Below are 17,593 nucleotides of genomic sequence, written 5' to 3'. Positions count from 1 at the left end.
GCAGTTACTCTCTTCTTGTGCCCTCTTCTAAACACTAACGGCCCTTTCTCTTTAAAAATACATAATTTTTCTCATAATTGTTTCTATATTATTTAATTGTATTTTACCCTGCTGTGTTGTCAACTTGATGTGGGGAACGTTGTAGTTAATCAAGTATCCTCTGTAACAGTGTAACTTCATATGCACCACAAATGGGACGTCAATTTTGTTTTGTTTTGTTTTTTTAAAGATTTTATTGATTTATTTGAGAGAGAGAGAGCAAGCACAAGCAGGGGGAGAGGCAGAGGGAGAGGGAGAAGCAGACTCCCACTGACCCGATGCGGGACTCGATCCCAGCATCCTGGGATCACGACCCAAGCCGAAGGCAGCCACTTAACTGACTGAGCCACCCAGGCACCCCGATGTCAACTTTCAACTAGAAATTGAGAGAAATGTGTTGAGAGAGAAAGTTTGAAAGGACGTATGGGTCTTAATAGTTTGGCTTTTGTTGCCCAGGATCAGAAAGTTACTGTCCACCCAACACTTTTTTTTCATGCCGTATCCAAGTGAAATGTGAAATTGTCAGCGTCCGTTAAGTAGTGGTGGATCCAGGATGGTAGCTTAAAATTTTGTGGAACGAGAGTGGGATACTTAAAATGTAGATCAGTGTTTTGTAAAATTCCGTATGAATCATGCAGGGTGTGTTTTAAGCACATAAGAATCACGTGCAGTGCTTGTTAAAGCTGTCGAGTCCTTATGCCCTGACCACTGAGCCTTTGATTTGGTAAATCTGGACGGGTCTGCGTGTATGAGTCACTCCAGGTGATCCCACTTTGAGGCAGTGGCTGCTGGGCTTCTCGAACTTTACTCTATGCACAATGGCACTGCTGTCTTGTGAAAGTGCAGACTGAAGTTCAGCAGGTCTGGGGTGGTGCCTGAGACTCTGCATTTCTCACGTGTTCCCAGGTGATGCTTTAGAAACTCTGACTTTGCAACTCGACCCACCATGGGTGCCTTTGTATTTCCTTCTACAACGAACCCGCTACCTTTTTACTTTTGACCATATATACTTTTGGGCTAGGTTTTAACCTCCTTTAAACCTTGTCTGATGTGATTTAAAAATACTTACCTTGTCCTTTTTCTTTCTTTTGTTCTTTCCTTTAAAAAAAAATGAATATAGATGTGCACCCGTTGTGTCTTGAAGTGCCCTCAGCTGTAACAGAAACTCCAGGTCGCAAGGCCTCCGCCAGGCATCCCCACACCCTGGAACCCAAGGCCATGGAGCTCTCGGACAGCGACCGCCCGGTCAGCTTCGGCTCCACGTCGTCCTCGGCCTCTTCCCGGGACAGCCATGGCTCCTTCGGCAGCAGAATGACCTTAGTCTCAAACAGCCACTTGGGCTTGTTTCACCCAGATAAGGAAGCCGGGGCCATAAAACTGGAGCTGATTCCAGCCGGGCCGTTTTCCAGCAGCGAGCTGCAGCGGGAAAGCCGGGCTGGGCCGCAGGACGCGGATGAGGGCGGCGACGTTCAGCCCCGGGCCCAGCGGGGAATGGAAGCAAGCGGGGCGAGCAGAACGGGGGCCGAGTCGGCCACCAGCCCCAAGCTCCTCTATGTGGACAGAGTTGTTCAGGAGATTCTGGAGACCGAAAGGACTTACGTGCAGGACTTAAAAAGCATCGTAGAGGTAAGGCAAACTTTCTTCTTTGGTTCTTTTAAAGCTTGTCGTGCAGGATAAATATGCTTGCAAAATAAAGAGCAAACAAAGCCAGGGATCGGGGATGTTTTGTCTCCTAAGACGCAGGAGTAGGGGGAATGTTTAAACAGAGCATCACCTAAGAGGAACCCGAGGTCCATATTCGTTGTGTTAAAAATCCTCTTCATATTTGCAGTAACGCACTAATGATGTGTTAGAAGCAAGAACAAGGGTGCCAATGTGCCCACCAGTAGATTGTGTTAATAACTTCTCCACCTGAGAGCTCCAAGTGCTCCACAGGGCCTGAAGCAGGACTGGAAGTGTCCTGACTTGCAGATGTCAGGTGTATCCGGACTGAATCCATCCGGCTATCTCCACCTTAATCACAATTGTCTACTGGTGTCTGGGAGCTTCCCAGACAGGTACTGATACCTGTGTCCCACCTCCAGAGACTGTGATTTCAGGGGCCTGGGGTATGGCCCCGGCAGAGGGCTGGTGGAAGATCCCCAAGGGATTCAGATGAGCTTGGGAGCCACTGTTTGATGCTGTTCTCTATTGGTTGGTGTTTGGGGGAAGGTAGGGAAGGGAAGAGAAAAAACATGGGCTTTGTCTTGTCTCGGGCATTTACTTTCTTTTCACTTTGATAGTGAACAAGTTTGCATAAATTATTTGACCCCATGTGAATTGGGCTCAGCTGATGGGCCAGATTAGGTACTCTGGAAACTGAGTTATGAATTGACTTTGATTTATGGATAGGTTTTTAAGGATAAAATAAAAATTACCAGAGCAGCTCAGATACTAACTCATTCTCAATTAATGATTAAAAATATGAATATTTTAAAGACAAATTTATATACTATAAAGCTGGACCCACATTGCTGCCTGGGAATATACCAAGTTCTTTGATTTGTTAGCGCCCTCCTCCTGTTTTAGACTTTTAATCTAAAATGTTTCAGAGTATAGTGGAATATTTGCTGATGAGCACATTCTGCACCAAATACATGCATTCTTAGAGCTTTAGAAAAAAAATTCTGAGGCATAATTGTGTGTTGAGTTCCATAAATGACAGAACCAGACACTGTCTACTAAAAATAGTTATGACATAACTTCCTGGTAAAAATAGAAAAATCAATTGATGCTCAACCAAAACAATATGGGATACCAAATGTAGAATACAGCAGGCCAATTTCTTTTTAATTTCAACAATGATGTCATTTGTACTTGCGAAGAAATACCTGTGAAACTGCCAAAAATTTTGCAACCTCTCAGGAAATCCATGGTTGTTGAAGCTTGCTTTGGTCTGTCCTTTTTCTTTTCTTTCTTGGAAATCTCTCCACCTAACCAAAATTCACCATACTGAGAGAGAAGCCGTAAGTTACTGAACTGATATTCCACGAACACTGTTGTTTTTTTCTGAGGCTGGTTGCTAAACCTTGGTGAGAGGAAATGGGTAAGATCTGAACAAAAGGGGACCGATAAAGACAGGATATTTTCTGCTAAAAAAGTTTCAGTAGAAGTTCTATTCCAAGCTGCCCAGATGTTCATGCCTTTTTTTTTTTTTTTTTTTTCATGATTGGTGAATTGACCATGTTTTACACTGGGGGTTGGTGGACTTTTTCTATAAAGAGCCAGAGAGTAAATGTTAGGGTTTCTGGGCCCTGAAGTCTCACTTATAATCGCTCAGGTCTGCTGTTGTAGCTCAGATGCAGAAACAGACATGATGTCAATGAATGGGTATGGATTTTCCAGTAAAACTTGAGGGCGAGGTTTGACCCAGGGGCCATAGTTTGAGGCTCTGAATTGGTGCCTGTGTTTCATTAACTCTAAAATGAGACTAAAAAGTAGTACCCACCTCATAGGATTAGTATGAGAATTAAAAAATACATGAAAAACTCTTAGGACAGGATGTGGCACATTGTAAGCAGTTAATAAGAGGAGAGTATCCTCAGCAGCAGCCTCCTCCGAATTTGCTGGTTGAGAGTGGTCACCATTCAACTCTACTGTGTTTTACCTAAAGCCTTTCACAAAAATAAACAGATTAGTCAGTTTGCTACAGCAGACATTTAATTAGGAAAAAAATGTAAACCGGTGATCCCAGCATTACTATTTTGAATGCAACTGGATTATTGCCAATGAATCCACTGAAAACCTGAGGTGACACATAAGGTGACACATGAGGATGTTGGGAGGAAGAGTATTTGGGGAAGAAAAGTCCCAAACGCAGTGGGAGGCACCCATGTAGGTCGAAGTAAATGCTGCTTTGTTCCAGAATTCACCAGAATGCTTTGGCTTATTTACCCTCTCCACCTAGAAAAAGCCAGACTCTTTAGATGAGGGATTAGCTGTCACAGCCTTTTCTTCACGTACTTTTGTTATGGGGCCACCTCTGTTTCTCAAGATCACAATTTTCACAGAATGGTGAAACTCATTTTATCTAGTTCTTTCCTTGATGAAGAATAATCAATTATGTTTCCACTTGTAGCAACTCTACCCAATAAAGACTGTGAAAATCGATATTCTTTTAAAATACAAAGTGTCGATTCCATTCAAATGTGTTTTCCTTGATCCATTCCTAACTTATTTTTATAATTCTGTAGCCGACTTCTCTCAGATCCTCAATTTTTCAAATGCAGAATTTCAAAATGGGAAAAGAGCTGCTCATTAACAACCTGCTAATACAAGTTCTCACCACACCTAAGGGGTGGAGCTTGTTAGTTGGCTCCTTCTTAGCAAGAATTATTTCTGAGGGGGAAAAAAAAAAGTCTAAGCATTTATAGAGATACTGGTAAGTCATGTTTCATCTGTGCAGGAGCACATTTCTGATTTTCTGCACACTGCTTAACGAATTCCGTCTAATGCGCTTCATCCTCAATCAATTTCCCCTGTAAGTAGCGCCTTTTATCCATATACCACATACATCATCCCCACAGGTCAGGTTTAGATTTGTTTGTAGGATTTATAAATGGAAACATTTTTGTGAAAGATCACGGATATATACATAGATTTAAGAGACATTAACACAGAGGCGCCTGGCTGGCTCTGTCAGTGGATCATGCAACTCTTGATCTCGGAGTTGTGAGTTTGAGCCCCACATTGGGTGTAGAGATTGCTTAAAAATAAAATCTTAAAAAAAAAAAGACGAGAGAGAGAGACATTAACACCATGTGCTTTGACCTATTCAACTTGGTCCCAGAATAACTGACTTCAGAGAAGAGATCCTACCAACCTTATCTAGGCAAAAGAATCCCCAGATGTTGGTTACACCTACAAAGAAGGTTATCTGCCTTTCTTTCCCATATGTAGAGAGATTGTACTAATCCCAAATATATAGGTCTTTTTCCTTTCCCATTTCCTGAACATTTTAAAAATGTTATTGTTCTTATCCCTATTGCTGTTTATTTCTTGCATTCCTCCCCAGATCCTTTGTTCTGAGCCCCCTGCTCCTCCCTCCCCCACCATGGCTACTCCATCCTCTGCTTCTTTGCCCGACATGCTAGTCATCTAATTTTATACACTTGACATTTGAGAGAAAGAGGGAAAGAAAGAGAGGTGAGATCTTGACTGTCCCTCCTACTCAAAGGAACAATGGAGCTGTTATTTCCATTTCTGTATATGGCTCCTAATAGCATTCACAGATAAAATGAGGTAATAAATAAGAAAGCAAGTTTTAAAAGTTAAAAGTAAAATAACCAATGAGACAATTTGTGGAGAGATAGAAATCCGTGGTTGGAAAGTAGAAAATAAGGATCTCTTTCATGTTTAATGGAACCTTACAATGACTGAGTAGGGACTCTCATGGGTAGAGGGGGTTTCTTTAATCTTCCTAAATGATCTATAAAAGAGCCTTTGAAAGCCTCATAAGATTTGGCCCCAGATATACTTTATGGCCTGTTTTAGCCTTTTAGGAAAGTTTTTAAATAGTTCATAATGTTATATAATGTTGTGCAATTAGAAGTTAATTCCCTACTACAAAATATTATCTTTGAACTATAAGCGATGCTACATTAAATCATCTTTTTTGGACATTGAGGACATGTGTATTTAGTAGGAAAAAGTGGGTAAAGTACTAAATGTAACAGTTTATTTTTTTCTATCATCTTCTAGAGAGCTAAAATTCTTTTCAAGTACCTTTGTCCACACAGTGTGTTTAAAAGCTGAGAAGTGAGTATCCCAGCCTTAATGTTTTTTTATTTTTATTTTTTAAAGATTTTATTTATTTATTTGGCAGAGAGAGAGCACAAGCAGGGGAAGCAGCAGGCAAAGGGAGAGGGAGAAGCAGGCTCCCTGCCGAGCAGGGAGCCCGACGCGGGGCTCGATCCCAGGACCCTGGGATCATGACCTGAGCTGAAGGCAGACGCTTAACAACTGAGCCATCCAGGCGCGCCCCCAGCCTTAATGTTTAAAACTTAAAGAGCCAAAATCTTATTAAACATAGCTTTGTGGAGAGCATTCAGCATTGTTCAAAAGCTGTAGCTGAACAAGGATTAGAATGTTGATCTCCGACCCCCCCCCCCCCCCCCCCCCAAGCTCTTGTGTTTTATCAGTCTACAGGGACTCTTTGTTTTAGTGCATGATAGTGTAGACAGTGTCAGGGTAGGTGGAGGAAAGAAGGATGCTTTGCACATGCTTGCTGACGTGAAACACACTGAAAGCTATTCTGCCCATTGCCATGGCTTCCAGAAGAGGTTGCTCTTAGTACTGGAGACACCACGTTAGTTGGAAGAATAACCTTACACATGGGAAGCAAGCCTTCTCTCAAATCAGCAGAGGGGAAGAAAGAAACCTAGTGACCAGTCCTGAGGAGTCTATAGGGCCTGTGCACCAATTTCTCTGTCTAGAGACTTAGCGTAGAGACTCAGACTCTGATAGAATGGAATCTGAGTTAGCTTTTGTCCAGGGCCACCCCTCCCTCCAGGACAAGGCTGTCGATTTGGATGTGGTTTTCTGATGAAGTCTGGCTTGCTTTGGATCCTGTTGGAGAAACAAGACTGTTTGGTGTGGAAAAGGGGCAGTTTGTGTCTCTACCGCTCTCTTCCCTTAGCCATGAAAATAGGATTCTCTGTGGGCATCTCCTGGACCAGCCATAACTGCTTAGGACTGTGGAGAAGAGGAGAAAGGTCTCGAACTAAGAGAGAAGGCTGTTGAGAAGAGGTGAACTGTCATGGCTTTTATTACCCTTTTATTTGCAGATGTCCTCCCTAAATACTTTCCCTCCAGTATAAATAACATTTATTATACTGATGCTTTTTATGAGGTCGTGTAGAGTTTTTTGAATACCGGGGGAAATATGTGTTCAATGCTGGAGTGTAGGACTTGGCAGGAATTGTTTTTAATGAAGGCTTGTTATGTGGGTAGATTTCATAAAGAACTTACACTGTGGGATTTGGCACAATTTAATGTACTTTTTTTTTACGTGGCATTTGAGTACTATTTTTGAATGTCTCTATTTGTTTTTCCCTCCAAGGGCTTTTATCATAAAACCATTTAAGATCTATGATAATTTAGAAGCAAACCTGTTAAATAGTTTTCTGCTTGTGTTGGAGCTATTCCTTAAACAGCACATCTAATTGCTGTACATAATCCCCCCAGTCTCACTTTGACTATACATGTCCAGATCTCTTTATTATTGTTGTTGTTGTCATCGTGTTCCCTTCTTCCCTCCCCAACCTCATTCTCCTCTCTCGCCACCTCAATGACAAAAACTTAGAAGGTAGAAACACAGTGATTTCTTTCCACTTCTCTTTTTGTTTGTTTTTATTGAAGCGTAATTGACATACAATATCCTGTTAGTTTCATGTGTACAATGTAGTGATTTGACATTTGTATACATTGCGAACTGATCACAATAAGCACATTTACCATCTACCATCATACAAAGTTAATACAATATTATTGACTGTATTCCCGGTGCTGTACATTACATCCTCATAGCTTATTTATTTTATAACTAGAAGTTTGTACCTCTTAATCCCCTTCACCCATTTCGCGCCCCACCCCCAGCCCCCGTTCCCTCTGGCAACCTCTGTTCTCTGTACCTGCGAGTCTTGGTTCCGTTTGGTTTTGTCTGTTTTGATTTTTATATTCCACTTGTAAAAGTAAAATCACATGGTATTTGTCTTTCTCTGACTGACCTATTTCACTTAGCATAATGTCCTCAAGGTCCACAAATGGCAAGATCTCATTCTTTTTTGTGGCTGAGTAGTATCCCATTGTATATATACACCCCATCTTCTTTATCCATTCACTTGTCTATGGTTGTTAGGTTGTTTCCATATCCTCATATCCATATCTATTATAAACAATGCTGCAATGAACATGGTGCAGATATCTTTTCAAATTAGTGTTTTCATTTTCTTTGAATAAATACCAAGAAGTGGAATTGCTGGATCATATGGTAGCTCTTTTTGAGGAAACTCCATATTTTCCGCAGCGGCTGCACCAAGTTGCGTTCCCACTGTGTATGAGAGTTCCCTTTTATCTACATCCTTGCCAACACTTGTTGTTTCTTGTCTTTGATAATAGCCATTCTGACAAGTGTGAGATAACATCTCATCGTGGTTTTGATTTACATTTCCCTTATGATTAGTGATGTTGAGCATCTTTTCATGTGCCTATTGGCCATCTGTATATCTTCTTTGAAAAGTATCTAGGGGTGCCTGCGTGGCTCAGTCATTGGGCGTCTGCCTTCGGCTCAGGTCATGATCCCGGAGTCCTGGGATCGAGCCCCTCATCGGGCTCTCTGCTCAGCAGGAAGCCTGCTTCTCCCTCTCCCACTCCCCCTGCTTGTGTTCCTTTTCTTGCTCTCTGTCAGATAAATAAAATATTTTTTAAAAAGTATTCAGATCATCTGCCCATGTTTTAATCAGATTGTTTGGTTTTGTGTTACTAAGTTATATGCGTTCTTTATGTATCTTAGATATTAACCCCTTATTAGAGATACGATTTGCAAATATTTCTCCCATTCAGTACATTGCCTTTTTCATTTTGTTGATGGTTTCCTTTGCCTTGCAGACGCTTTTTAGTTTGATGTAGTCCCATTTGTTTATTTTTGCTTTTGTTGCCCTTATCTGAAGAGACAGATCCAAAAAAAATCAACTAAGACTGGTGTTGAGGAGCTTACCGCTTACTTTTTCTTCTAGCAGTTTTATGCTTTCAGGTCTTACATTCAAATCTTTAATTCACTTTGAGTTAATTTTTGTATATGGTGTAGGAAAGTGGTCCATTTTCATTCTTTTGCATATGGTTGTCTAGTGTTCCTGACGTTGTTTATTGGAGAGACTGTTTTCTCCCCATTATATATTCTTCTTCCCTCTTTTGGAAATTAATGAACAATATGTATATACATAGGTTTATTTCTGGGCTTTCTATTCTGTTCCATGGATCTATGTGACTGTTTTGATGCCAATCCTGTAGTGTTTTAATTACTATAGCTTTGTATTATAGTTTGAAATCAGGCATTGTGATACCTCTGGTTTTTGTTGTTGTTTTTTTTTCCTTGTTCAAGATTGCTTTGGCTATTTGGGTCCTTTGTGGTTCCATACGAATTTTAGAATGATTTGTTCTAGTTCTATGAAAAATGCCATTGGAATTTTGATAGGGATTGCAGTGAATCTGTAGATTGCATTGGATAGTACGGATATTTTAACAATATTAATTCTTCCAACCCATGAGCCCAGACTCTCTTTCCATTTATTTATGTCTTCTTCAATTTCAGTACAGACTGTCTTTCCATTTATTTATGTCTTCTTCAATTCCGAGTGTTCATCTATTCTACCCATTGTAATGTAATGTGGGAGGGAGGGCAGAGACCTGGATTTTCACTTTTTTCCAGTCCTAATGAGTTGGCTCGTGTTGAGTGTTCTGTTCATTTGCAATCAGTCAGAAGGTATTAACAATGTAAATGTTCAAGGTGAGCAGCGTTTAGTGAAAGCAAGGCCAGTAGAAGTTTTCAGAGTCGATAAGTAAAAGTAGCATAGAAAAGTAGCTGTTGGCTCTTGACAAGAGTTGGCATGTACTTTTTTTTTTTTTTTAAAGATTTTTTTATTTATTTATTTGAGAGAGAGAGAATGAGAGAGAGCAAGCACATGAGAGGGGGGAGGGTCAGAGGGAGAAGCAGACTCCCTGCCGAGCAGGGAGCCCGATGCGGGACTCGATCCCGGGACTCCAGGACCATGACCTGAGCCGAAGGCAGTCGCTTAACCAACTGAGCCACCCAGGCGCCCAAGAGTTGGCATGTACTTAATGACGGCTGCCAGTTTAGGTTATTCTCTCCAAATCTTTATGGTTAGATCTTCAGTGAAAACTTAGGAACATTATTTAAAACACTTACATTAATCCGATTCTCCTGGGAGCGTGGTAGACAGTGATATCGTCAAGCTTTGTGACCTCACTGGTTCCCAACAGCTGTAAACACACTATGTATCTAACACTTCTAAATTTTATCAATATGTGCCTTGATAACAACAACAAAAACACTAAGAAATAAACATGAACAGCAACTAATATTTGAGTACTTACCGTATATCAGGCGCCGCCTTAAGCCCCATCCTCACTCACAGCCCCATCATGTGGGTATTATTATAATTTTCCTGTTTTAGCACAAGAATATTGAGCGTGCAGAAGGTTAAGTAAGTTGTCCAAGGCCACATAGACAGTGGTAGAGCTGGAACTGAAACGGGTCTCATTCCAGAGCCCACTCCTTTTACCGGTAGTCTACACTGTTATTGCAAACCTTCTCTTAGAACCTAGCAAAGGGTTCAAAAGTTTTGCCCTCTTCTTACTCTCTCTGGAGCAGGGTTTTGCAATAGGAGCCCCACAGACATTTTGGATTGGACAATTCTTGGTTGTGGGAGACAGTCATGAGTGTTGGAGGATGTCTCGCAGCAAACCTGGCCTCTACCCACTAGGTGCCAATAGAACCACCACCATCTCCTTTCGTAACAACCAAAAATATCTCTAGACATTGCAGAACATCCTCTGCAGGACAAAATCCCCTCTGGCTGAGAACCTCTGCTCTATAGATTTGGAACACGTCTTACACATCTGTGTAAGAATAGGCTAAGCCACAGTCACAGATAGAAACTCCCCAGTGTAGTGGCTTAATAGAACAGGAGTATATTTCTTTCTTCTGGAACAGTAGGTGTGTGCACTCATTCGAGGACCCCAGCTGATGAGGCTCGGCCATCTTCAAGATGGCTGCAGTCTGCACCATCTTATATGGCTAGAAGCACAAGGAGACAGGGAGACATGCCTGGGGGAGGTTTCTAAGACAGGCACAGAAGGGGCTCAGCCCCCTGGCCTCATTCCCCAGGTGAGACTCTTCTCAGATGGCCACAACAAACTGCAGATGGAGTCTAGCTGTGTGCCCAAAGAAGGCGGGAGACATTTGGTGAGCACCTGGCAGTCTCCAATGACACATTGTATAGAATTAAAACATTCCTGTTGTGAAACTACACCGCGTGTCTCCCCCCAACCCCACCAACCATCACTAACAATAAAAATGAACAAGGAAGAAAGCAAGAATGATTTTGGTGATGCTTCCTGCTGAGATGATGGTGACTCCCTCTGCCAAGTGGGACTACAGAATGTTTTAAATGAATTCTCCATTTCGGTCTTGGAACAGACTCAGACCAATGTGTCTTTTTTGCTCCTCTCTCCCTTCTCACTTATCTTCATCACTCCCTTTTTCTTTACCCTTTCTCCCATCATTCTACTCATTCCCATCCACACAACCAGCCAATAGGGCTCTTTGGAATTATTGAACACCGTAGGTAGTATTCCGGTTTAAAAACAGGGCTGCTGGGCCTAGCAATAGTTCAAAAGCAGGGTTTGTGCTTATCTTGCTAGTGTTCTGGGAACCTTGTGAGCAGAAGGCAAATCAATGAGGATAATGGACCGAAGCCATTAACCACTTAACAGAATGATGCTTGGGATCTACAAGTTTATGGCCACACTGATAAAGTTTATTTGAAAACTGAATGCTCTCCTTTTACTGCTCTGCTCTTCTTTAAAACTCATTTCTTAGCCATTCGGAGAAGCCAAAATGAGAATTATGGATATTTCAACAAAAAATGAGCAATGAAAGACCAAACTGTGAAAATTGTTTTTATACATTCTTAGCTTTTTACACCCCAAACTAACTGATGTTATTATGGATGCTTTTGGGTAAGAAGTTGAAGTCAATTTGCATCCTTCCAGAAGTGAACTTACAGAAAATAAATTTACCATTGATAAACAGTAGTCTGTTTATATTGTTAACCTTCACCTGGGGTACGGTTTTCAAATTACTTTGTAGAAATAGCATAATGATCACCAATTGTTATAATAATTATGGGTGCAGTGATGGTCTCATTGTCTCCCTGAGAAATACTAAACCTCAGATAATGGAAAAGTCACCCTTGAGTTCCTGACAGTCCTGATTTGTGACTTGCTTCTTGAAATGTGGGGCGGGATGAATAGTTGAGGTCAGTCTAAGGATGTCAAGGGTATTGGGGCCATGAGTCAGGCTTTGTAGGGTATTCTTACCGGGTTACAAGAGTTTATATTTTGAGAATAGATTATAGATGAGGATTGTTTTAATGCCCATATCAAATATCTAAGACCCAAGAAAGAGAACATACAGATGAGAGAGGGAAGATCTATATGCGTGTCAAAGTGCCTACAATTGGTTCTGCTATAATGCAACATATGACATGTGTGTTCCTAAAAATCCCTCCCTGGGCAAAATCAACTTGGGGAAAAAATAAGACTACAGGAAAAATGAGTTTTGAATACAACATTCAAAAACATCATCCGCGATACATTTAAAAAGAAAGGATTCTGAGGAAAAATGGGGACAGTTTTAGACCTGTTAAATGGTTAAGAAATACATACCTTGTATGTAGATATGACACTTGACCTTGAAGTTGCTTGTGGAAGCCAGCATCTTCCACAGCTGCCACCCTCTGTAGGAGAGGAAGTAGGAGAGGGAGCGAGAGGGAAAGAGTGAGAAAAAAGAACAGTAGAGAGGAAAAAAAAAACAGAGAACAGAGAGGGAAAATGCAAGATAGGCTAAGAGGAAAGAGAAAGATTAAAGAGAGAGGAGACCATCCAGAGGGTTGCCATTTAGGAGTTACTGTGAAGGCACAGAGGGGCTCACCCCCCTGTGAAGTAAGATTACCTGACGTGGGTGGGTGTGGCACACGACGCCCACGCAGGTGGACCGAGTTCCCTGGTAGGCATTTGGGGTGAGTGTGTTTTTGTATTCCTGTGCTGCTCTCTGGAACTGGGGGCATTTTTTTGCATCCACCTAGTGTTTCTCATGGATGAAATCCTGCATAAGCGAAGGCAAAGTTAGGAAATTTAAATTAAGTTCAGATTGTTCCTTTGTGGGGCGCCTGGGTGGCTCAGTCCTTTAGGCATCTGCCTTCGGCTCAGGTCATGATCCCAGGGTCCTGGGATCGAGTCCCACTCCCCCTGCTTGTGTTCTGTCTCTCTCTCTCTAGCAAACAAATGAATAAAATCTAAAAAAAGAAAAAATTGTTCCTTTGTATTAATCATGTTGGGAACAAATTCATGTTTTCAAAACAAACGTTATAGCAGAACTGACTGTACTTATTCTTTGAAGTAGTATGACCTATTACAAGTAAGTCTCCCCACCACCCTCCCCCCCCAACTTTGCTCAGAGTAGAAGATTGAAGAACAGTATTCCAGCTGTCAAAAAACATGGCCTCCCATTTATCTTAAATGAGACTAATAAGGACTATGACAAATATCCTTAAGGTTCTTTTCATTTCCACCTTTTAAGAAAAAATGGTTTGAAAGAATTTCAAGTTCTCTTAGCAGTTTGACAGTTCATTTCTGGAAACTAACAAATAGATTTTTTTTTTTTCTACCCTACTCTCAAACCAACAATTATGATTACTTATAAACACAAATAGCTGTAGGAACTGTTTCTTTTACTGAAAGGATGTGCACAATTTGGTTGAATGTTCTTGCACAGATGATAGCATTTTCTGTCTATGAAACTCTTCGTATACCAAGGAGATTTAAGGGGTAAATGTTAGTGTGTCTCTGATGTTAAAATTAGAATGATTTTTTCCACCTACACTTGCAGATTCAGTTAGTTGATGTATTAAAGGAAAGTATAGCCTTACAATGCAATTAGGGGAGGAAAAGAAAACAAAAACTGTCCTTTTCACAGACCTGAGTACATTCATTTCTTCTGCATGATCAAGCACTTCTAGAAATACCTGCAACCAAAAAAGTCCTTCCCATTCTATTAGGCTTTTCTTTTGAGGCAACATTTTGATTTTTAATAAAAAGGCATTTCAGAAACTTGAGTTAACTCAAGTGATTGAGTAGCTATTATTACTGGTCTGCTAAAGAACTGCTCATATATTTCAAAGACCGCCCGTGGGCAAAATTCTATTGAAGATTTGCTAAAACAGGTCCTGTTCAGTTGCGTTAGAATCATGCTGCCTTTTGGATGTGTGCCATCTTGAATATTCAATTATACTGAGTGGGTAGAAAATTATAGAATTCAGGAAATTATGCTCTAAACAAACCAACTTTCAGGTGGAAGAAGTTTCCCGTGGCCAGAAATATCTTCCAAAGATGTTTGCACCTTGTGAAACTAATCACATGGAAGAATTTACCCAGATTATGTGATAAGCCTAAAGCCAAGTGCAACCCTGCTCTTTAACACCTAGAAGAGGAAAAGGTAGCTCGGGCTGACGCACAGCTTGTCGGCCTCGCACAATACAGTAGTTAACTATTTTCCCATCATTCATGTCTTTGGTTTCTCCTTTGGCCACCAAGACTACTTTGCCACTTAAGGGGTATAGCACGGTTCTGTATAGTAGCTCGCATAGAATTTTTTCACCTCTTTTTTAAATTGTGGTAAAATATACATAAAATTTATCATTTTAACCATTTTAAGTGTACAGTTCAGTGACAGTGCATTTACGTGGTTGTGCAGCCATCACCACCGTCCTTCTCTAGAACTTTCCTATCAACTGAAACTGTGTACTCATTACACAGTAACTCCCCATCCCACCCTCCCTCAGCCTCAGGCAACCCCCATTCTATTTTCTGTCTCTATGAATTTGACGACTCTAGGTACCCCCATATAAGGGGATTCGTTTGTCCTTTTGTGATTGCCTTATCTCATTTAGATCATGTCTTCAAGGTCTATCCTTATTTTATAGAGTAGGCGTCAGAATTTTCTTCCTTTTTAGGGTTACATAATATTCCAGTGTCTATATAGACCACATATTATTATTTTTTTTAAAGATTTTATTTATTTATTTGTCAGAGAGAGAGCGTGAGAGAGCACACAAGTGGGGGAGCGGCAGGCAGAGGGAGAAGCAGGCTCCCCACTGAGCAGAGAGCCTGACGCAGGACTCGATCCCAGAACCCTGGCATCATGACCCGAGCTGAAGGCAGACGCCTAACTGACTGAGGCACCCAGGTGTCCCTAGGCCACATTTTATTTATAAATCACACGCAATTACAGAACCAGGAAATAACTCAGGTCTGACTGCAGATTCTGCAAGGGTTGAGGTGTGTTGGTATGTTTTCGTCCCCTTTCTTTCCTCTCCTCTCAGCACTGTGTCTGACCCTCAATGGGCCATCCCTAAATACCTGCTGAAGGAGTGATCTCGTTCTACCCAGTCATTTTTATAGGTGAGGAAGTAGAGATTCAGAGAACCAAGTGATTTCCCCAGCTGGATGCAAATCCTAGTTGTCATGACCTTTGATCTTAAGCAGTTACTTAACTTCTGTAACCGCGGTGTCTTCATCTTAAAAAGAAAGCGATATTGCATACGTCCTAGGACCGCGTGAGGATTAAATGAGGTAAAATGCTCAGGCGCCTGAGAGCTGAGAGCCGCTCAAACCCAGACCCTGAGGCTAAGGATTGGCAGCACCAGGACATACCCAGGTCCTGTCTCCCGGCCATTTCGCTTAGAAACAACTGGAAAACCTAAGATTTAGCGAGCGCCCCCTTACAGACCCATGAAAGAGAGTTCTCACACATAGTTGTTAATGAAATTTTCTGGAAACCTATTACTTTTATTGCCCAGTTTCCTCTATCTCGGCCCCTGATGGGCAGCGAATCAAGCCTCTTCTGTGTCTAGCCACCGAAGAGCTGAGGCACGACCTGAGCTGAGGCTGATACAGAAGGGACATGGCAATAGGTGGAGTCCCCTCCTTAGCAACTTCTGGGGACAAGTCTAATGCAAGGGGTGAAATTGCCCCAGCACAGGGGGAGGTAGGGTTTGGAGGGTCTCCTGCAGCCCCGAGAATGTGTCTGGGCTAGTCCCCTTGTGCTGATCATCCGGATGGTGCTCTGGGACCCTTTTTTGCCATTGCTTGCTCTGAAGTAGGAATCGGCTTTGAGGTTTGCTTCCTAATTTTAAAAAGTATAAGGTAAAGAAGGTTAGTGATTAAGTGTATAAATTTACTTAACATTCAAACGTAGCCAGACTCTTCAAAAACCACTTTTATTAAGAAGATCCACTAGACGAAAACTCCTATTTCAAAATAGGAAAAAGTAGAACATAATGAAGATCCCTTATGAGGAACACGCAATTAAGAGGTCACCAGCTAGATTTATACCGAGGATAGTAAGCCTCATAAACAGGTTCAAAGGGTCTATTATTTGAGCAATTAAAAGCTATCACCTCAGAAATCTGGTTAGGAGGAGCAGCTAAAAGATCAGATGTAGCCCAGGCTACACCCTGGGCTAATGAAATCCGTTTCTCCGGGGGTGGTGCCCGTTTTTCTTTCTTTTTTTTTTTTTAAAGATTTTTATTTATTTGAGAGAGAGAGAGAGAGCATGAGAGGGGAGAGGGTCAGAGGGAGAAGCAGACTCCCCGCTGAGCAGGGAGCCCCATGCGGGACTTAATCCCAGGACCCCGGGATCATGACCTGAGCCGAAGGCAGACGCCCAACCGACTGAGCCACCCAGGTGCCCACCGGGGGTGGTCTCTGTTTTTCTGAAGCTCTCCAGATTCCAAAAGGCAATCGATGTTGAGGTCTATAGTCCTAAAGGGATTTTTTTTTTCCATTGTTATGAAGCAAACAACCGACATTTAAAGACAGCATAAATTACAGCCCCCACCCCCATCCCCTGCGAAATATAACAAAATGATGAAAAACTAAAATCTGTGAGAACTGAACCCAAATCCTGACTCTGCCATTTTCCTGTGTCATCTTGGACAAGTTACTGAACTTTGCTACGTCTCTACATTTTCACCTGTGAAATGGAAATAATAGGGTCATTATGAAAATATATAAGGTTTTCCCTGCAAAGTGCTTTAGCACAATGCTAGGCACACAGTAAGCCCTCAAATGAGAGTTATTATTATAGGATTATTAATATAATTGGCATTATTTGCAAAGGCCAGTAATTTCTGGTAGGTTTTAAAGTATCATTGGTTGTTGTGTTTGTTAATCTATGTTATTTCCGAAAATTATTTTAACTGTGCAATTTAAAAAAGGATAGGTTATACCTCATTGCAGTTTTTAGTTTACCTGGCATACCTACATGTAGTTGGAATTCATCTCCAATATAAAGGGCTGCAGTGGTGGAAGGAAATTACTTTCAGAATTTTGATTTGAGCTAGGTCAAACTGAGATTGATTTAAGGGACAGAGGGTTGGCCTGGGCCCTGGTCCCATAGCTGTGTGCCCATGGACGACCCACCAGTCTGACCTCAGCTTCATCCTCTATAAATGAGTTTAATTCAAAAAGCTGAAATCTAAAGATGACTGGAGATCTCATCTCCTCCAGTCTCAGCTCTCAAGAATGTAACCAGGAAATAAGCAAGTCCTTTGAGTGGCCAAAATAGATTATTTCAAACGCCAAACAGTAACTCCTATGTCTTTACCCCAAGAGAGTCCCCAAGCTCTCACTAAGAGCCTATTTACCCTACATG

The 17,593-nt window shown here is 41.5% G+C and overlaps 1 protein-coding gene across 6 annotated transcripts in view; it reads left to right on the top strand.

Annotated features, from left to right (window-relative positions):
• PLEKHG1 (pleckstrin homology and RhoGEF domain containing G1) overlaps positions 1-17,593 on the top strand; it is a 223,253-nt gene that overhangs the window by 130,499 nt on the left and 75,161 nt on the right. For all 6 annotated transcript variants that reach the window (XM_032407660.1, XM_032407664.1, XM_032407663.1 and 3 more), the window contains one exon: positions 1,160-1,665. In XM_032407660.1, coding sequence (XP_032263551.1) covers positions 1,160-1,665 — 506 coding nt within the window. The remainder of the gene's footprint in view (positions 1-1,159; positions 1,666-17,593) is intronic.

The sequence above is a fragment of the Phoca vitulina genome, unplaced genomic scaffold, assembly GCF_004348235.1.
Source record: "Phoca vitulina isolate PV1807 unplaced genomic scaffold, GSC_HSeal_1.0 scaffold9, whole genome shotgun sequence".
NCBI classification, from domain to species: domain Eukaryota; kingdom Metazoa; phylum Chordata; class Mammalia; order Carnivora; family Phocidae; genus Phoca; species Phoca vitulina.
This window is presented reverse-complemented; position numbering and strand designations above follow the sequence as displayed.